Source organism: Balaenoptera ricei, chromosome 11 (genome assembly GCF_028023285.1).
Source record: "Balaenoptera ricei isolate mBalRic1 chromosome 11, mBalRic1.hap2, whole genome shotgun sequence".
Classification (NCBI taxonomy): domain Eukaryota; kingdom Metazoa; phylum Chordata; class Mammalia; order Artiodactyla; family Balaenopteridae; genus Balaenoptera; species Balaenoptera ricei.
In genome coordinates, this window is record NC_082649.1 from 79,788,121 (window position 1) to 79,809,835 (window position 21,715).

The 21,715-nt window shown below is 45.0% G+C and overlaps 1 protein-coding gene across 8 annotated transcripts in view; it reads right to left on the reverse strand.

The window, feature by feature from the left end:
- Positions 1–21,715, reverse strand: part of CADPS (calcium dependent secretion activator) — a 474,621-nt gene that overhangs the window by 188,145 nt on the left and 264,761 nt on the right. For all 8 annotated transcript variants that reach the window (XM_059937688.1, XM_059937691.1, XM_059937689.1 and 5 more), the window contains one exon: positions 7,505–7,616. In XM_059937688.1, coding sequence (XP_059793671.1) covers positions 7,505–7,616 — 112 coding nt within the window. The remainder of the gene's footprint in view (positions 1–7,504; positions 7,617–21,715) is intronic.

Consider the following 21,715-nt stretch of genomic DNA (forward strand, 5'->3'; position numbering starts at 1 on the left):
TCCATTCATCAGGATTTCTTCCACTATGTCAAGAGGAGAAATCCTTCCGAGGCTGCAGGGGAAGAGGGAAGGGACCATATTTCATGAGAAATGTGAGACTTAGAGGTGAGAAGGGATGTGCTTAGGGTCCCACATTTCAATGTGATTTCACCTGGACTTGATGTCTTATCACACAGCACCCAACCCTGTCCTGGCCCAGAGGGAAGTGCATGCAGCTTGAAGAAGGACCTGCTCTTAGGAAATGCCTTTCACCAGGGTGCTTCAGAGTCAGTGCTGTGACTTGCGTCTTCTGTCCCAGTTCTCACTGTCACAGATGCTGTAAGTGAACCCAGAAGGGGACCCACTTCTCCAGTAAATCCACTTTTTCAGGAGGCGACGAAAGAGTTCTCACTCAGGAGCCCCATGGGGTCTAGGAAATGTGCATTCAAGGAGGAGTGAAATATTTGGAAAATCCCCTAAACGAAGGGAATGTGGACGAGATATAGGCACAACCAAAGCTGGGCCTGCTAAGATCTGTTTCTGCGGTGGCAGTGTGCCCTGCTTTGGTGCAGGCTGTCTGTTTTTTCCAGGGACAGGGAAGGCAGCCTCCTTTCCTGGGTTTCTTTCACCTCTGCAGAGGGACAGGAGGGGCTCAGAGTCTCAGGGGTGGACACTCTAGCCTTCTAGGTGCTGTGTCGGCCTCACCGCCATCATGCAAGCTTGGCCTGTGCTTGCAGAGTAGACACACATGGCTTTCTGTGTGATTGTGGAACAAGAGCTTTGAGAAGAGAAGATCATGGCAGGAAAATGAAATCAGCCCACTTGACATGCCTTGCTTGCTCTGATTTTTGACCCCTCCTGATTCCAGGCCCAGCCCTCTTTTTTCCACTAAATTCCCTCTCTTCGATGAAAAAAAAATTGTATATTCTTGCTAAACCCAACATTTGAGGCTTCTCAAGGTCTAATGACATGATTAAAATACAAGAAGGCCTGATTTTTCAAACCGGAGGCTGCCAACTTTTTTTTTTTTGATCCTGCCCTACTTCAGTAAAATATTTTTGAGCAATAAGCCAAATATCTTTAAATAGATCACTAGTAATATAAAAATATATCAATATAAATGTATAAATATCAAATATATATCCATGTATCTTTTACATGATGTATGTTTACTTTGTATTAATATACTGCATTATTACATATATCATAAAACATACACAAATATAGAAGTTTTAAAAAGATGGGCTAAAGGTAAAGAACTCTATTTTTATTTTTAAAAATTCATTTATTTTTTTGGCTGTGCCACGCTGCTCGCGGGATCTTAGTTCCCTGACCAGGGATCGAACCCGTGCCCCCTGCAGTGGAAGTGCGGAGTCCTAACCACTGGACCGCCAGGGAATTCCCAAAAAACTCTATTTTTAAATATCTTGGTAACCATGGTGGCTTTGTACCATTATTCGCTATAAGTTATGGTACCATATATATGTAAGGCAAGGCTCATTGTTGAGGATACTGGATGCGAATCTGTGGTTCAAGTGGACTTGTAGATATCTCAAAATGTCTCCATTGACCTCTCATCCTGAGTGCACCCGCACTGTTTTTATCTCGTGACATGGATGGCAGAACTACTTGTTAGCAGGACTGATGTCACCTCTACCATTTTCACGTTGTTTGCCAGGCTTGCAATACCAGTATTATCTTCAGATCATAGCTCTGCTGTAATAGTCTTTTCAGCCATTTGCTCATTTTGTGAGGGTTAATTTAGTTGAAATTCTATCATAAAATGTAGCAGTTCACGTGACTGGCACTAGTGAACAGTGATATGCCTTAGGGTGCTGGAAGGAAATGAGTAAGTCAGGGTGCCACGGGGTCGTGGAGACCTCTTGTGTTATCTCTCGAGATAACACCTGTCCCTGTATGTCACCTTGTACCATGTTCCGTATCCTGAGACCCCAGACTGTGGAAGATGGAGAGGAAGGACTTGCCGATCTCAGCATAGCTTACCCTCTCCGCTGTGCTACTTTGGGCTGAGAGGTGGGGCTGGGTCGGTGGGTGATGTGCTGGGAAACAAGGAAGGGGAGGAACTGGTAAGAGAAACCCCACCAGGGCCAGAAGAGCAGCAGGTAAGGCCCAGGGCCTCCTTCTGCGTCTGCTCGCTTGGCAAAATCAAAGCGGGTGGGGCGCTCTGGGCACCCGGAGCTTGTTAACAGGCCATCCACCATAGGGATCCTGGCGCGCTTCCCACCGGCAATATGGTGTCCATTCGCCGACACAAATGGCCGCAGCTCACGACTGGCCGCTCCACAAAGGCTTCTTCCCCGCCGTGGTCGCTCCCTGGAGACACCTCCTGTCTAGGGTGGATGGAGGGATGTCACCGCTGTCCTCCTCCATCTTCATCCCCACTCCGCCACGTGCCCGACGGGCCGGCGACTCCTTTGTAAGTGTCAGCCCCCCTGAATTATTAGGGTCCTTATGGGTGCACATGAGTCCCGAGCAGTCCACGCACCTCATCTGGACATTCCAGGCTGCTAGTTGCGTACTCTGTCATCTCAGCCGAGGCCCATGTGTGCTGTGCTTTGATGTGGTGATACTGATATGGGAACACAACCCATCCTCTGCAGTAAGCTGTACGTCAGCCAGCCCCAGCTTCTCTTAGTTACCTGGGTATTTGGGCAGGTCCTTCTGGGGGACGGTTTTACCCTGAGCCTTTACCTGGCTGATCCTCTCAAGCACTTAGCCTCTATGTCTCTCCTTACCTCTGCATTCCCCCCCGGGAAGGCGTGCCTGCTCTTCAGACTAGATTATGTCCCCTTGCTGTGTGCTTCCCAGGTGTCCTTTCTCTAGCAGGGCACTCACCACACTGCATTGTAACTTCTGGTTTTATGTCTCTATTCCTTACGTTCTGTGTGGTTAAGGATTTTTGACTGTCGTTATTCCTGTTTGCTCAGTGCATAGCGCAAATGAATGGACACAGTGGGCCCGTAACCCTATTTGATGAGTACAAGGTTGAGAGTATTGCACTGTTGTCAAGAGTGTGGAGGAAGAGAAACTCTCTCATGCCTTTTGTGAAATTATAATTGGTGTATACTCTTTAGGGGACAATTTGGTAGTATCCGTCAAAATTCAAATTTCATTCAGCAAGATACTTTTTTTGAAATTTATCCTACATATATATATATACACACACACACATATGTGCAAAGAAATAAACTCAAGGTTATTCATAGAGGCATTGTTTATACAGCCAAAGACTGGAAACAATCTAAATAAATTATGATATATCTACACAGTGTATGTAGCTATGGAAACAAAAGGGAAGCCAGTATGGGCTGATACAGACTAATCTCCAAATATCCTGATATTTCAAGCAAAGTGCAGAGCAGTATGCATACAGTAACTTCCAACTGTGCTCTCTTTCTTTTTTATTTTAAGAGGGATATATACAAATATGCTTGTATATGCTATGCTTGTACATGCATAGAATATTTCGGGAAGAATGCCCAGTAAATTGAAAACAAGGTTTTTCTCTGGGAAAAGATACTCAAGTCAGTTGGGTGGGATCATTAGTTTTCACTATATATCCATTTTGATTATTTTTTACTATATGCATGAGTTATTTTTCAGTTCAAAGGTTAACAAAAAGGAAACATAAAAATAAAAATGGAACAAACTAAATACTGTTGGGTGAATGAACACAGCATCAGAATCTTGAATGTGGCTATGTCCTCCTACACTTGGGAAAAATCAGTGCGTAGAAACACTTTTCCAAGGGGTCCAAGGAATCACTTTAAAAAAGAGCACTTTTGTCCCCCAGCCGCTGTCTGTGGAGGTGCTGCCAGCAGAGGGCGCCCGTCCCACCAGCGCAAGGGCCAGGCAGGCGGGCTCCACCGCAAAGATGGAAAGTTTCTGTGGCAGGAAGGAAGTATCAACTAGTATCTGGGGGAATGTGTCATGAGACTGGAGGAGAGTATGATTTGTTAAGAGATTAATGGCAAGCTCGTGGCCTTCACCCCAGCAGCAGAGCCAAGATTTTTATTTTTGCATAGGGACAACGCCGTGTAGTAAAAATAGAGATGACGTGGCATCATTCCTGGGAAGTCACTTACCTCCTCTGGGCCCCAGTGTAGTGGTCTGTACAGGAGGAGTAATAACTGGACCTTCCTCATAGGATTCAGATAAAGAATCAGTGAGGGGCTGTACACAGAGCCCTCAGGACAGTAGCCTGGCCAGTGGTAAACATGCAACTGTGCATGGGCCCCAGCTAACTGGGTGGCTCTGGGGGGGTGTCTCCTGCCTTCCACAGGAATCAATTTTCTCCTCTATAAAGGAAAAGACTTTGACTAGCCCAGTGTGTTTTAACTTTTTCGAGCGGAAACAGCTTTGAGAAGCTGGTGAATGCTTTGGATTAGCAAGTCCAGAAAAATGCACATATGCCCCTCCCCCCAACATGTGTAAACGGTTTCAAGGGGCTCCTGAGACCCATGGAGTGGACTCAGGTTGATGGTTCCTGGACTTGCCTCTTCTAACACTGATATTCTAGGTCTCTGAGACTCTCCTGATTCCTGATTCATGTCTTCATGGAAAAAGAAAGGTTTGAAGAAAAAGAAAAGGCAGGGTCCTTCCCCCACTCTGTGTGTCTCTCTTTCCCTAGGGACAGAAGTGAATATTTGTCATTTCCCAAAGAAAATGGGTAAACCTCTTCTTTTCTTTCATTCCCTTTCTTTTTTTGTGGGGGGCACTCTTTTTGCTATCAGCCTTGTTTACCTTTTGTTTTACTTCCATCTGCGGTCTAGGTCCTAGTAATATGATTCCAGGTCAGTTCTATAGATGAAAGCCAGATTAAGGAATTGAAAAAACAAAGGAAGGGGACTTCGCTGGTAGTGCAGTGGTTAAGAATCTGCCTGCCAATGCAGGGGACATGGGTTTGAGCCCTGGTCCGGGAAGATCCCACATGCCACGGAGCAACTAAGCCTGTGTGCCACAACTACTGAGTCTGTGCTCTGGAGCCCGTGAGCCACAACTACTGAGCCCACGTGCCACAACTACTGAAGCTGGCGCGCCTAGAGCCCCTGCTCCGCAACAAGAGAAGCCACTGCAATGAGAAGCCCGCGCACTGCAACGAAGAGTAGCCCCTGCTCGCTGCAACTAGAGAAGGCCCGCACGCAGCAATGAAGACCCAACGTGGCCAAAAATAAACAAATAAATAAATTAATTAAAAACAAAAGAAAGCGTGGTTAATGTGTTCTTGCTGGTGTTCTTAGGTGTGTGTACCTGTGTGCTTGCTTTGGGATATTCTGTCATTTTTCTACAGATGCTGTATCAGAGGATCAGAGAGGTTAAATTTATTGGCTAATGTCACAGAGCTTTCAGAAGGGATTATGCATTCAACCAGTAGAAATGAAATTTATTAAGTCTATGTGCTGGGCTCTGGGTATAGGAATAGGGTGGTGAACAAAATAATTTTAAGTTTCACGGTCATGGTATCTCCCTTGCAATGGGAAGAGGGATGGTGGCAGGGGCAAAAAGGGGTAGGGCGTTAAGAGGTACAAACCACTACGTATAAAATAAGATATAAGGATATATTGTGTAACACAAGGAATAGAGCCAATATTTTATAATAACTATAAATAGAGTATAATCTATAAAAATATTGAATCACTACATTGCATACCTGAAACCAATAACATATTGTAAATTGACTACACTTTAATTTTAAAAAAGGAAAAAAATAGGTTTCTCTCCCCATGGAGTTTTCCAGTCCAGTGGGGGAGACAGAAGCCAACATTTCTGTAAATTCTCTCTGTCTCATTGGTGATAGGTTCGGTGGAGGATGTGAACGGGGAGGAGCTGAAGTAGTAAATGAAGGCGGATGGGCAGTCAGCAAAGGGCTGTCCGAGGAGGAGGTGGCATTTATATAGAGAAGCAAGTGGCCTTTGGAAGAGCTGGGCAGTGGGGAGAGTGCTCCAGGCAGAGACGAAGACTGCTGAGATGAGAAAGAATTCGGTTTATTTGAGGGACTAAAATTTGACCAGCGATGCTGGTGCATACTGGATGAGGAGAAAGGCGAAAGCAAATGAGGCTGGGGAGGTGGGCAGGAGCCAGATCACCCGAGTCTCTGTGGGCTGTGCTACAGAGTTCAGATTTTACTATAAGCGGTATGGAGTCATAGAAGCATTTTAAGCTAGCAAGGAACAAATCCAACTTGTGTTCTGAAAATCTGTTTGGTACAGAGTCAAGAGCTGAGATGTAAGAAGATATTATAAAAGAAATTATTCAGATAAGAATTATTGGGGACTTCCCTGGCAGTCCAGTGGTTAAGACTCCATGCTTCCAATGCAGGGGGCACGGGTTCAAACCCCGGTTGGGGAACTAAGATCTAAGATCCCATATGCTGCACAGTGTGGCCCAAAAAAAAACAGACTACTAAAAATTTTGGGACTTCCCTCGTGATCCAGTGGTTAAGACTCTGCCCTCCCAACGCAGGGGGCCTGGGTTCGATCCCTGGTTGGGGAACTAGATCCCTCATGCATGCCACAACTGAGAGTCTGCATGCTGCAACTAAAAGACCTGTGAGCCGCAACTAAGACATGACACAGCCAAATAAATAAATAAATATTTTTTTAAAAAAAGAATTATTATCTCAGTGGTACTCAAAAGGATTGGTACCACCCCTTGAGATGTTTCAGAAATTTGGGGGACATTTTTGGTTGACAAAATAATTGGTGCTGGGCTCTGCTGGTATTGAATGGGCGGGGCCCAGGGATACTAATCATCCTGCAGTGAGCGAGCTACTCCTCAACGATGAGGAATCGTACAACCCACCTGATTTTTGAATATTCCCACCAGATATGAACGGAGGTAGAAAAAACCGCTGGTGATCAAATGAGTCTAGCTCCTAAATCTTTTTTACATATACACTATAAGTGTGTTTGGCACTTTTCCAGGGAAATCAAGGAAACTTTGTTACCAAGATTGGTTCACTTTTTCAGTAAATTACTGATACTTGGGGTTTTGAGCCCCCATCCTCTGCAGGGGACTTTGTCACCTGCGCAGTGATTCTCCATATGGGAAAAGTAAAGACTCCTTCCTTGGGTCTTCAGTACAGCTGTGGTTGAATCTCTACATTTTGAAATTATTATAATTTCCCTTTTATGTCTCTTTTATATTATGTCACTGTGCTGACTTTAAAATCGTTAGGGTGTCGGTCTGTTAAATTATCTAATACTTTTGCTTCACGATAGAAAGGGTATTGCACATCCTTGCTCTCAAGGGTGTCTGGGGCTCATGGTGCTGAGAACTCCTGACCTATCGTCTGCAATGCACACATATTTAAAGAGGGGAAACTGAGGCTTGGCGAGGTTGGGGGTCTTGCCCAAGGTCACACAGTCAATGAAGAGTAGAGCCAGGGAGTCAAACCTCGAAGCTGGGCTTATCAGAAATTGGCGGTACTGCCTCTCGGGACCCGGGGACTCCGGCCCTCCACAGCTTCTTGTGATGGAGAATCCTTGTGATGGGGAGCACTTACCCGTCCCAGCTCCTTGTCCTCCAAGGCCAGGACTCCTGTGCTCTCTGTGAACAGCTTCACCTTCACAGCGGGCAGTGCGTGGGTCGTAGAGAAGTCACCCTGGGTGCCCCAGCTGCAGACAGAATCAGAGAGGTCAGTGCGGAGACCTCCGCCTGGACAACGCTAAACTTAGCCCCGCCTTCTTCCTGGGTCGGGTGAATGCAGGGTTAACCCGAGGCATCGAGGCATTGAGGCATCAAGGCATGCTGCCTGTCACATCCCCCTCCCCTCCCAAGCTGCCAGAATGACAAAAAGTGTTAATTATCTTGTTAGGCAAATGCAAGACAGATGCTCAGAAAGTTGCCAGGGGTCTTCACAGAGCACTAGAAGGAATCACTTGGAATTAGCATGAAATCGAGTTGGTGAGAAATTTGCCCCATGCATTTGCTATCCCTACAAACTATTCCAGGGTAACCACTAAGATTTCCTTGTAGCCTTTCCAAGAATCCCTAGTTCTTGGAAACTGCTCTTCTAGATTTTGAGATGGAGCTTCATTTGGCAGGAGCTAACACCTGACTTTACAATGAGACCTCAATAGTAGTGGGAAGAGAGGGAGCCCCATTTCCACTGGCATTCAAAGTTAAGTTGAATAGAGCAATGGATGAAGCTTAGTTTAGCCCTGTTAAAGAGGAACGAAGGTCGAAGGATATGATGTGGGAAACGCCCTTCCCCACTCACTGGTCTCTGGGAATCACAGTAGATCTCCCAAGAGGAGAGCCTGGCTTACCTAGCATCTGGGCAGAGTGCCAGTCTGAGCTGACATGAGCCCCTGATGGGTCCCTCAGATGTGATCTTTTCATTCACTCATCATGCTTCTTACAGAGCCATCTCCATCCACTCTGTACCTGAAATCAGCATGATCTTCAGGAAGTATCAACTGGATTGCATTGAGCCCCTGCCCTAAACCCTTCCACGGCACCTGTTCCATTGCACTGGGCACAATCCAGACCCCGTGGTATGGTGTCCCACTCATCCACTCGAGTGTCATGGGCCCCCTTATTGTGCTACCTCAGGGCTGTTGCATGCACGGTTCCTTCTGTTGGCAATGCTTCTCCCCACCCTTCTCTTCACCCGCTACCTCTCTGGGGCTCAGCCAGAGCTGAGAACATGTCCCTTGATCTCCCAGTCTCAATTTTTTTCCAGTGTTAAACTCTCTTGAACATACTGTTTAATTTTCTGTCCTAGCAATCATTGGATTTGTAATGATTGATTTACTTGCGTGATTGTTTAACAGCTAAATCCTCTAATATTCTGTAAGCTCCATAAGTGCGTGGACTGTGTGTTTTGTTTATATTGCATTACCACAGTACTTAGCACACAGAAGACACTTAATAAATATTTGTTGAATAAATAAATTGTGCAAATATATATTCTTTTACAGAACTAGGAAACAGGAATAGATATAATGTTGTATAGAAATGTTTTTTTTTTCATTTTGCCTATGTAATGGCCAATTTCCGTATTTTAAGTTACTCATTTGATATTATTTTTAATGACTATAATATTACACCTGATGGATGCATCATAATTTATTTAACCATTGTTCTATTATTGAGATTGGGCTGGACATTACTTTTTAATTTCATCTCTGTTTATTTCCTTGGGAAGTGGAGAGTTAGATGGGAGATCGTTTCGTCGTTCATTTATCAACAAACATGGTGGTGCTCCTACGGTGCTGCAAGAACTGTGCTCATCAGTGGAAACTTTCAAGGCTTGGGACACCTATTCCCAAAACGCTCTCCACACAGTTGGTGACTATCCTCCTGCCATCTGGGAAGAAGAGTGCAAGTCACATGGCTTCTTGCCCACTCTGGGTGTCCCTATTCACTTTTTCTTCTGGCCAATTTAATCACTGCTGTTTTCATGGGCCTTTCCTTGATTAATAGCAGGCTTGACTATTTTACTCTGTGTTCATTGGCTGTTTGTATTTCCTCTTTTGTAAATGATGGAACTCTGACTTCTAGCGTCAAGGTTGCACTCAATCGAATAAATCCCATTAACTAAGCTCAAAGACCTGAGGACTCTAGAGTGTTGGTAAGAGAGCACCAGAAAGAGATAAGGGGGTGCCCAGCTCCATGGGGATCCAAGTGTGCAAGAACCATTGAGAAAGCACAACAGTCACAAGAGAGAAAGGGGAAGGACACGAAGAGGACATGAGACACGGCGAGAAGCAACAGGTTTCAAACACAACAGCAAAAGGTGAGATGTACGGATGGAAGCTCCTAATTTTGGACATCAGCCACAGCAGCAAGCTCCTAAGACAGGGGAACCTTTGTCCTAGTAAAGGCAACATGACAAAGCATAAGGTTTTGAACCCAGCATTCTTAGTTCAAATCCTGATGAGTCACTTACAAACTGCAGGACTTGGGGCAAGTTAATTAACATCCCTGAACCTCAGTTTCCTGAGCTATAAAATAATATCATTTCACAGAATAGTTATAAAGAGTAAATAGCAGCAGGCTTGGAATAGCATAAGAGTCCCCCAAATTTTGGCTACCTTCCCTTCCCCAAATAAGGATACACAAGATGTATTCTAGTAACAGTGATAATCACTTATATTTTGTGTTACCCATTCAACACATACTTATTAAGCACCTACTAAGTATCTGACCCTTTGCTGGGCAAGCAAGATGGACATTATCCTTCCTACTACACAGGGTAAGAGGTAAAACAGTTCATATTGTACCCATTTCACAGATGAGAAAACTGAGAAGAACCTCAAGATCTTGTCCATTTTATTACAGTGAATTGTGATCAAGTTGGGCTGGAACACAAATCTCTTAATTCCCAGTTTATAGCTCTTGCTGCTATTACTGTCATGATTATCAATAACACGCATGACTAATGATTAACAATTTTGGCAAAAAACATGATCATTACTTTACTGTTTATGGTTAATTGTGCTGTGAATCTCTTTGGGCATTTATCATGCTTGGTCATGGAGATAAGGAAGATTCCTGCCGGAAACAAAGAGAGTTCTGGAGTGAGATGCTCTAACGCTAAGCCATAAAGAGGCCTTAATCCCAGGTCCCTGGGAATTCCCCACACTGGATCCCTGTGACACTGTCCTTGAAACTGGTTTGTAGGGATTTTCTGGTCTGTTCAGTGGGCACGAACCCAGTCTGCCTGAACCCCTGCTGCTACCCAAGGATGCTCAGCTCATAATGCGTTCAACATGACTCAGACCGTGGGGCAGGGTGAGGTCTCTGAGACCCCATCAGCTGGATGGAGTTGAAGCCACTGGAGGCTGCCCTGACAACCCCTGTGCATTTGGACAGTGATTTGCTTCTCCTTTCCACCAGGCCTGCAGCTGTGCTCTTGGCTTCCTACCGTGACCCTTGGCTCACCTCAAGTTGCTAGGTCGCTACTGAATCCCAATTTATCCACTAGATTTCAAAATGGCTACCTGGCCCAGTGGAGCAGGAAAAAAAAGAAAGTCTAATCAGGACCAGCTATGTCATTTTCAGGGCCCAGTGCAAAATGAAAATGTGGGCTCCCTGTTCAAAAAGCAGGAAAAAGTGCCATTAAAGATACTAAAATACAGTGTTTTCCTTTCTCTGAGGATTTCCTCTGCTCAAACACATGCTCATTACTCTATCAGACACCCCACTTAACTGACTCGAGCTCAAAGATCAAATAATTAAGAATTTCAAGACGGCAATGCGGAGCATGAAACCAAAGGGTCTGAGTGTGGGACCGGTGCAGCCGCAGCGGTCACAAGCTCGTGAATCAGGCTCTGAGCCCAAGGCCACCCAGTCTGTTTAGCGTGGCCAGAGGATGGGCCATGCAGGGGAGGTCGCCACAGTCACAGGACTCTGTGAAAACCACTCCTGCCTTCTTTTGGTCAATGCTTCCTATTCATAGGAGCCCCAAGGAGATTTAGTTATCAGCACTTTCCCTGCCCCTCTCCCCGTTGGGAAAAAAATCATGAAAATGTCCACTTTTTGTCTTTTTCCAGCCATGGAAAGACCTGACTATAACAAAAACAGCTAATATTTCTTCAGAGCTTCCTATGTGCTAGTCACACATTCCTATCTCCAAAATGTTAGATGGTCATACGTCTATTTTGTCTTTTTAAGCCCTCTTGGCCATCCTGTGAAACGCTTATAACTATCACCCCCATAGTTACAGATGAGGAAACTGAGGCTCAGAGAGCAGATTAGTCATGTGTCCAAGGTCACAGGGAGCAAATGGCAATCTGCCTGCACAACCCAAACTCTTAGCCATGCTGCCACATTGCCTTGCTCCCAAATGCCACAACTCGCTCCTCTGTGCCTGGATCCAGTTAACATCAATTACCTCTGTAACTCAACTGCAAAGTTCTGTTTCAAAATGGATGGGACTCTGGGCTGCATTAGATTTATTTCACATGCTCAATATACTTCACAGAGTGCTACGTAACCTGCAGACAAATCAGTCCGTGGTGGAACCTTGGCCTTTTGGCGGAGCCACGTAATGATAAATGAATCTATTTCTCACTGTTGCCTTCTTCTCTGCTCATTTCTTTTCCTTTGCTGAGCACTGACTGTGGCTATTTAAATGAATATCTCTTTTAAAAGTTACCCAGGACTGAAATAAAATTCTGCTTTGATTTGAAAAGACCAGAGGTTGATAGTATTTATGGCAAGGAGCAGTTGGGAAGGTTAACTAACTTCTCTCTGAACATAAAGTACATAAAGTCAAGTGGGTGAGGTGTCTCACTTCCCTGATCTTATCATGTCTGCTACTATACTCACACTGTACAACCAGTTCACAAAAGCACCAAAAACAGTCAGCAATTATCGAGTGCTTATGGTTTGCCAGGCCCTGGGCTGAGGGCTTTTCATGGGTTATCTCATTTAATCCTTCTGACAGGTCTGCAAGGTGTATCCTGATTATCCCCACTTTATCAATGGAGAAACTAGGACTTGGAGAGGTTAAGTAACTGGGCCAGGGTTTCAAACTATCACAGAGCTGGGTTTCAAACTCAGAGTTTCTGACCTGAAAGTCCATGCATTAAACCATAGAGCTTTGCTGCTTCTCCATAACTCATAACACAGTATTAGAGTGTAGTGTGACAATTATCTGTGTATCTGGCTCTCTCTCTAGATGGTTAATACCTTGGGGCAAGGAGCATAGTGTGTGTGTGGGGTGTGTGTGTGTGTGTGTGTGTGTGTTAAATCTACTGTACCAAGCACAGGGCGGCACCCAATAAATATTTGTTTAATGACTAGGAAGATGTGACAAATTCGAAATACTCATGTCACCAGATTCAGGGGATTGTGGAGAGATGCCACACAGGAAATATGCAAGAGCGTGACTGCCCCCTTTAAGCCAAAGTGAGGGTTTATCTCCTTGGGGATCAGATGTTTTGCGGGAGCACACCAACTCCCTGAAGTGTACAGAGTGGCTGGCAGCACGCAGAGGGGACCCAGGTGACAGAGCAGCAAGGACAGCATTCTGAGGAGCAGGGCGTAGGTCTCTGAAGGTCAAGGAGTGGTTAGCTCAGGAGGCCAAGAGTTGGAAGCAATGTGGATGCCAACAGTATAATGTTGGAAAGCACCACTGAGTTACAAAATGGACTACTGTTATTATTTTTGGTCTTTTCAACCGGAAGCAACACAAGCGCAGACTATGGAAACGCAGTCACCCACAGTGGCACCTCCAAAAATGAAGGAACATGTATTGACACATGTGTGCTCATTCCAAATCAAATACCTTTTGCAAGAGGCTGGAGAACAAAGAGAAGAACAGTCCAGCCCACGAACCTACATGTGCACATGGTGTTGGATGAAGCTCTGACTTCCACTGCTGAGGGCTCAGACCTCTACTATGCCCTGCATTTAGAAAACACTTCCTGAATGTCTACGATGTGAAAATCACTGTGTTAGGTGCTGCTGTGGACCCAAAGATGCATGAGATATCAGCGCTGCCCTTATGGATGTGCTATTCTACTTAGGGTGATGTCACGTCCAGAAATGATAACAGTTGTTAGGTGTGAGCTGAAGCCTTGGCTTTCACACCTGTAACTGGGGATAAGAATAGTACTGACCCCAGAGAGTCGATGGAAGGATAAGTAGGAGATAAACTATTGCATATACAGTGTTCAACACAATACCCAGCACGTGGAAAGCACCAAAAAAAGTAAGTCTTTCATTTCAGGATTACAGACCAGGGGTTGGTGAACTAAGGTCTATGAGTCAAGTGTGCTGACTACTTGCTTATGTATGGCTGATGAACTAAGAATGGTTTTTACATTTTTAAGTGGCTGAAAATAATTAAAAGAAGAGTAATATTTTAGGACACATGAAAATTACATGAAATTCAAATTTCAATGCCCATCAATAAAGTTTTATTAGGACACAGCTACGCCCATCTATTTATTGATACAAATCGCCTTTTGCACTTCAAAAGCAGAGGTGAGTAGTTACGACAGAGACCTTATGGCCAACAAGCCTCAATTATTTACTTTCTGGTCCTTTACTGAAAATGTCTGCTGACCCCTGCTATATACACAGTTAAATCGCCGGCTCATGGGAGTAGTTTTATTTTCATTAGCAGATGAGAAGTACGTATGCTCACCAGAGCGCAGCCACAAAGATAAACTGTAAACATGCACTTACAAGGAGAGCTCACCCCATGGCGATTCAATGTGCTGCTCTAAATTCTTCCTGGAGCTCTTGCTAGCACTCTTGGTGTACTGGAAAACTGGGGATTGTATATCACAGCATTTCAGACACGTGGTGCCCAAATGCTGCTTCCAGATCCACTTGAGCTGGCTGACTCATTCAGTCACACTACATCATTATTAATATCAAATAATAAACAAGAGTAACAGATAATTCATATTTGGGGGAGGGTGTAGATGATTTTTAAAGTCACAGCACATTATTTCTCCGAACCTGTTCCATAGGGCCACTGCTTTGAAAGTGAATACTTTGATCTGGGGGAGAATATAAGGGAGAGGGATGTGCTTGGGTGGAGGGAGGGAGAAATCTATGGGCAAAGCAACCTTCTACTGTGAGTTTGGCGAGCATCTGCTCCATCTCAGTCACATCTCTGTTTACTATTTAAAGCCTCTTATTTGCGGAAGCCTCCTCAGACCATATGTTATCAACAAATGTTGCTAATCAAATACACACAGTAATTTTCATCAGAATTTCCCCCACCCCCCCCTCATGAACAAAAAACAAACATTTGCCACAAAGGGAATATACCTCCCAAAATGACAGTAAACATCCACTGCAAACCTTTGACAACAGAGTGATATTTACGAATGCGTATGTGACTAAGCCAAGAACACATCCACTTTAGGCAAATAAGGACCCTTGGAGAACTGGATTTTTGTGCAGTTTGGTGTTGGGGGATGATGTCATTAGTTGCCATGGCGATGCTCAGCATAAGGTCATCATTCATGCCACCGAGACTGGATTTGCATTTATTCAAGGTATATGGCTCATGCGAGCTGGGCGTTAGATTGGTGTGGTTCATAAAACTAACTGCCAGCTTTAACAAGGGAGAAGTGTCATTTCGGGGAATCAAACTTCCTTGGTCCTGTTGCTAAGAGGGAAAGTTAATAATTGCCTGGAGACAACTGCATTAAAATCTTTTGGCCTGCCTTTCAGGCAGACGGCATGATATTCTACATCAAGCAAATCAACTGTACCATCGCAGTGTGTTTCATGCAAACTCATGGATAGGATGTGATTCGGGCCCTTTAATGTACTAGAAAAGCTAAACTACCTCTTATCTACATAAATGAGGCGTTTGCTTTGTAAAAATTGGGTTGTCTGGGAGGTGGAGGGATGGAGGCTCCAATTTGCCTACCTGACATTTCCACTGGAATAGCTCCTCTCCAGGAATCGGAAATCAAATGTGTTCAAACCTCAGCTTTAGTGTTCTCCCCGCACATCTGTTCCTCTAAGGTTTTCCCAGCTTAGTCACAGGAACTGCCAGCCACCCAGAAAAGAAAGGTTAGAAGTGCCAGGAAGAGGGTGGGTGGAATACTTACATAGCGTGGACAGTTAGAACTTTACCAAGAAGCAATTATTACCGGTACTTCTTTATTTGGTTTCTTGTTTGTCTCCTCCTACTAGAATGTAAACTCCTCAAGGGCAGGGATCTGTGTCTGTTTCCCTGCTATGTCTGAGGATGGCTGTATCCCCAGCACCTAGGGCAGTGCCTGTCACATGGCACATGTCCAACAAGCATTTACTGAAGAAATGAGTTCAATGAATTGTGATTTTCTCCACACACGTATGCACATGTGGAGATGAGATTCAAGTTGAAAGCGAAATTGAACCATGTTGGCTTCTCCTGGACTTACATTCTTTGGCATGGTTAAAGAGGAAGTACAGGAAAATTCTATACTATAAACTTTATAAGGGCAGGGACCAAGGCCATCACTGCTGTAGTCCAACGTTTAGCTCTGCCCAGTGCAGAAGAAGCACTCGATAAATGCCTGCTGAATGAAGGCCAGAGGAGATCAAATACAGGAGATCTGTGCATCAATCCTAATTTTCTCATTAGCTATGTGACCTTGGACAAACCACTGGTAGGGTCTCAATTTACTTATCTCTATAATAGGGGTAGGGAGTCTACTATACTGATATTTTCTGTCCTAAAGACAAAAGCCTGGGTATTTGATTTCTAGCATTTCCTTTTGATTCCTTCTTAGGGTTTTCATCACTCTGCTTATATTACCCTTCTGTTCTTATATGTTGTCTACTTTTTTTTTTTTTTTTGCCATTAGAGACCTTAGCATATTAATCATAGTTGACTTAAATTCCCAGTCTGATAATTCCAGCATCTCTACCATACCTGTCTCTTCAAACTGTGTGTTTTGTCTTTTCAACACTTTTGTTGGAAGTGACGTACGGGGCAAATGGAAGCCCTTATGGCTCCAGGAGCAATTTCTTCTCCCAGTCTTCTGCTCCAGGAGGCTATGATTCTCTGTATCTGTCTATCTCTCTTAATCTGCGGGCAGCGGTTCGCCCTGTGACCTAAAATTCTCTGATAGATCTAAGAAGAGTTGCTGATTTTCCCTTTGTTCAGCCTTTTTCTTGTTGTGAGGACAAAAACCACGCCTTCCAAGCTCTTTACATGCCAGACCGGAAACCGGAAATCCACTGGAGCCTGGACTTGTCAAGATCCTATCCGGCTGTGAGAGCTTAGACTCTATTCTTCATTGGAGGTTAACTCATAAGAAAATATATAGATGGTCAAAAAGAAAATCTAAATGGGAAACCCAAGGTTGGAGCTAAGTAACAGAATGGTGTGGGATTAGGGTGCACGGGGTGGGATGTGGTTCTGGTACAGTGGGTGGGGTGGGCCTGGGGTTGGGCGTCGTGGGCTACATCATGAAGATGACAGCACCTCACGTGGCTTGACAGGGTTGCCTTTGCTGGAATGGAGTCTATAGCTTGGCCTAAAGGTATCCTCTGTCATTATGAAAGGCGGTGAGTTTTTGTCATTGGAAATGATGGCTGTCTCCCCATTCTGAGGTTCTCCTGCATCTCCATCACCTAGCTGCCTTCCTCTAACCATCTGTTTATTCCAAGTTCCTAAGGACCGTTAGAGAAAAGGAATTGTTCACTGCATGGTGGACATAAAAAGGACATAAAAGGACATAAAAACCCCCGCAGGAGGTTGCTGGGACACATTCATTCACTGTCTTCTCTCTGTGGCTCAGCCAACCAACGCCTGTTTAATTTCCCACACTGGGCTTTCTCCTATAATTGCTCTTGTAACCTGAGCCTCGTTATTAGGGTTGCAACCTGTGGTTCTCATAAACAACTAGGAGGTGCTCTAGTTGATTGTGTCTTTAGAACTTCAACCTGCCTTAGGACACCTCACAGCCTCTAGAAGGCTCACGGTATACAGTCAGAGAGGCTACAGCTGTCAGGAAACCTGGCCAGGGGAATTACAGAATGCAATGCAAACCCCTTTGCATTCCAGCCAGTTCTACTGAGAGCATGAACCAAATGAGGAAAAACAAGTGGGGGACACAGAGCAACAGACTCAGAGTTGACAGGAGCCCTGAAGATCACTGTGGCCAAGCTCCTCATTTACAAATGAGGAAGCTGGTGCAGTGGGGATGAATTTTGGAGTCAGACTGTTTAATTTTTATCATTTCACAGCTTTATTATCTCAGACAAATTTATTAGCCTCTCAGATCTCAGTTTTCATGTTTATAAAATGGGCACATTAACAGTATCTACCTTATAGGGCTTTCTATCTGCCTGTCCCCCAATTAAATGACAGAAGCACTGAGTACAATGTAAGCTCTTAACAAAGGGCAGCTTGCATTATCCGGGGGGTTCAGGATTAAGGGAGCAGGCTCGGGAGTCCAGCAGCCTGGATTCCACATCCAGCTGTGCCACTGTCTACCCGAGTGATTTTAAGCAGCTGACTGAATGTCTTGTGGCCTCTATTTTCTTACCTGTAAAATGGGATGTTAATAGTGCTTCCCTCTTAGCATACCTCTTGTTAGAATTCGATGTGAAAATGCTACCCAGCCTGGTCATCAATAAAGCCCTCCGTAACTATTCAGGACATCTCAGAGATATAGAACAACTTAGTCCAAGTGCCAGCATTAGAATCAAACATCAAGATGTGAGCTGACCTTGTTAAGTGTTTTCAAAACCATCTGAGTAGTGGCTTTTGTGTTTTCTCAGTCTGGGTAAAATAAAATTGGGACTTGAATTTGGGTTGATTTTTTTGGGCAGCTATGGCAAAGGGGTAAGAGCTGAGAACTCATTCTCACTTTCTCAAGACCTCCTTCTCTCAAAGTGCCTGAAACATTTCCCCTCACCCCCATCCTGCTTCTCATCCTTCACTGGCCCTTTCTTGACCCTGGCGGGTATATCAGAGTATTACTCAGAGAGATTTACCTTCTCCTGCCTTCTCCAGGAGAAAAGTTTTCTTCCTGCCCCACTGGTATTAGCCTTGTCCATGTGACTACTTGCTTTGGTCTCCTTCTGGGCAGAGCACATATAATCCCCAAATTTGACTTTGAAATTACCCAGGTGACTTTCCTCGGCCAATGGGGTATTAGCAGATGTGATGGAAGCAGAGGCTTGAAATGTGCTTGAATGCTCGGGCTTATTCTCCTGAGCCTCTGTCATCACCATAAGCTGTGGTGGCTGTGGATCCCACAATGGTCCACATGGAGCAGGCCTGAGCCCAGGCCAGAGTGAGGAGCCAGGGCCAACCAGACCCACAGCGTGAAGCACAGCCACCCAGCCGAGCCTGGCCTGAGCCAGCCAACCCCCCACCGATTTGCAGATAAGTGAATTAAATAAATGACTGGTTTTAAGCCACTGAGTTTTGAGACAGTCTGTTACACAGCAATAACTAACTGATACAGTGCCTTTATCTGGTGCTTAATCACATCATCCTGGTGCTACTCTATATGGTGTAGCTTGGTCTGGAGCCCTCAGCTAGAAGAGCACATACTGGAGAGCTCAGACCCATCTCATAGTCCTTTCATATTATTAAAAAGTCTATTGCAGTCACGCAATAATATTGCAGTCACCTGCCTAATAACCTTGTTGGTTTGAAAAAATAGTTCCCAGCTCCTATGTCCTCATAAAACAACCTCCCTGTTTGCCAGTGTCAAACGAGGCAGTTTCTCCACAGTGTAAGAACTGGACTCAGGCCTGGGTGTACTGGTGAAGGGGGCCACAGGAACTGTCTAGGTCCCCTAAAGAGCAAGAGGGTCAACACCTCCTAAGGCCAAGGCAGGCAGCCAGTGTCTCTCACACCACTTGTGGTCAAGTGCTCCCGGGGGGAGCCCTAACCACATCAAAGGCGTTCCGATTAAGCCTCCCACATGGAAGGCGATGAGCATTAAGCCAACCTCGGCAACACTTGAGCGCCCCCAACACTTGTGGCTCTGTCCGAGTGGGCATCGAAGCGGTGATGGGCACACAGAGGCAGCCCTTGGGGGTTCAGGGATGGCCATTCAGAGCTTCGGCTGCCCTCCAAGCAGCCAGCCCCCTCCTGTGAGACCTCCCAGTTGCCTTTGATAGAGGGGATTATGGGAGCTGTTGTTGGTTTTGCTTTCCTGGGCTGGGTTCCCACCATCCCACAGAGCGGGATCCCTGAGGACCCTGCTGTGAGCTAAGCTTGTCTCTTCCCCCAAGGACTGGCTGGTGGATTCGTTCTTTTTTCTCTCTGTTTCACATTTGTGAGAAACCACTGGGAGTGGTCATGAATGCCAGGAGTCTCAAAAGGAAATGGTGAATGGGCCAGCTGGCCGAATGTCCTTCGGTAAGAACCGAGGTGTTGTCTTAGAGCATCGGGGAAACTGCTCTCTAGACCAAGTGCGATGGCATAGGCCCAACGTGGAGCCAGAGAGTTATTCTTGAAAAGTGACAAATCTCAGTTGTAGAGAAATATCACCGTCACTCAACCAGTCCATGGTATACCAACACCATCTTAGTGGGGTGAAAACACTACCTATGTTCCCAGTCAAATCTGGCTCTCCTTGGGCTGACCACAGGGGTCCTCCACAGGGCCCAGCTACATTTACTTTGGGACTCCCACACACATAATATTAAACACACTAAAAGGACTCCTCCAGACCATCTTGTAAAAAAATGTATAAAAAACTGGATGAAAGTTGAAGTGAATTGCCATCAACTACTGGATATAGGTTAAATTTAAGAGACATGTAATTCAGTATTTTTTTTTGATTTTGCAATTATCTGTACTTTAGAGTTAAAACATTTCCAGGGAAGGGATGTAATGATTATTGTGCAGGTATTTTTGACCGGAGACGTATTACGGCTACAGGTGTTAGTTTCTGCAAAAATCCCCCAGTCAATAATGTGTTAACGTACTGTGTACATAATGATGTAATCATTATTATGCAGCACTTAGGAGCTGGAGCTCTGAAATCAGACACACCTCACTTTCCTGTTGTCAGGTATTAAAGTAGATACAGATATGGCAGACCACTAACCAGATGTGTGATCTTGGGTAAGTCTCCTAACCGCTCTGAGCCTCAAATTTCCCATCTGTAAATGGGACCATAACAATGTCTACCTCTTTGGGGTGCTGAGAGGATTAAACAAGACAATGAATGTCAAGGGCTCAGCACAGTGTCAGGTACCTTTGAGAGTCCTCAGGAAATCTTGGCTGGTTTGTAATTTAGGATGCTAATTGGGCAAGAATGTACAGAATGGATTTGAGTATGAACAGGCCAAGGAACATGTAATAGTTTAGACGGCACAAGATAAAGGTCTCAGAATCATGAGTTGGAGGGAGGATGGGTGAGGTACTAAAAATAGAGATTTCTAGGCCCCAATATCAACTGTGCAAAAATTTATATAGAGAGGGGTCTGTCCAGGAGTGTTTATTTTTAATGATCTTCCTTGGTGATTCTGCTGCTTGGCTATGTTTGTGAACTGCTGTGGAGTCTACAGTCTTCAGTTGAGTGCTGCATGAACAGCGAACAGCAAATACTTTAAGGTTCACAAAGATGAACAAGCAGACAGGCCCTGGTCTCCCAACTACAGATTTCCCCTCAATATTAGGTGGCCCTTGAAGGAAGGAAAGAATGATTACTCAGTCTCCTTGAGATGCTGACCCCACATAAACTATCTTTTGTAGTTTGAGAGCTGTTAATGGGCACACTGGAACGGTGGTTCTCGGAACGACGATTTTGTAAGAGTTACCACAATAGTGACTCTTAGTGGGAAGTTATGAGTGACTCTCCCACTCCCCAGCAAATGGTGATGATAATAATACAGTTCTGACTGAGGGCTGATTACACGCCAATCACTGTTCCAGGGACTTTTACATGAATCACCTATTCATTAAACTGAGATGTGAACCTGAGTTGAATGAATGTTGACTATCCCACGTCTGAGTCGGAGGAGGTCAGCCCAAGTCAGGAAGGCTTGATTCATGAAGCATGTCGGAGACCCCAATGTACACTTGATTCCTGGAGAATGGATCTGGTTGGACCAAGAATGGTCTGCCTTAATGGGATGGCCTCACGATATTGTGGGAAATAGGAAGCAACCAAAAGATTATGAGGCCAATCCCAGTCATGGGGAGGGGAAAGAGAGAGAAATAGAGAAAGAAAGGACAAGGAGAAGGAGAAGGAGAAGGAAGAGGAGGAGGGGGGAGGAGGGGGGAGGAGAAAGGAGGGAGCGGGGGAAAGACATTTGTCTCTGAGTGAAA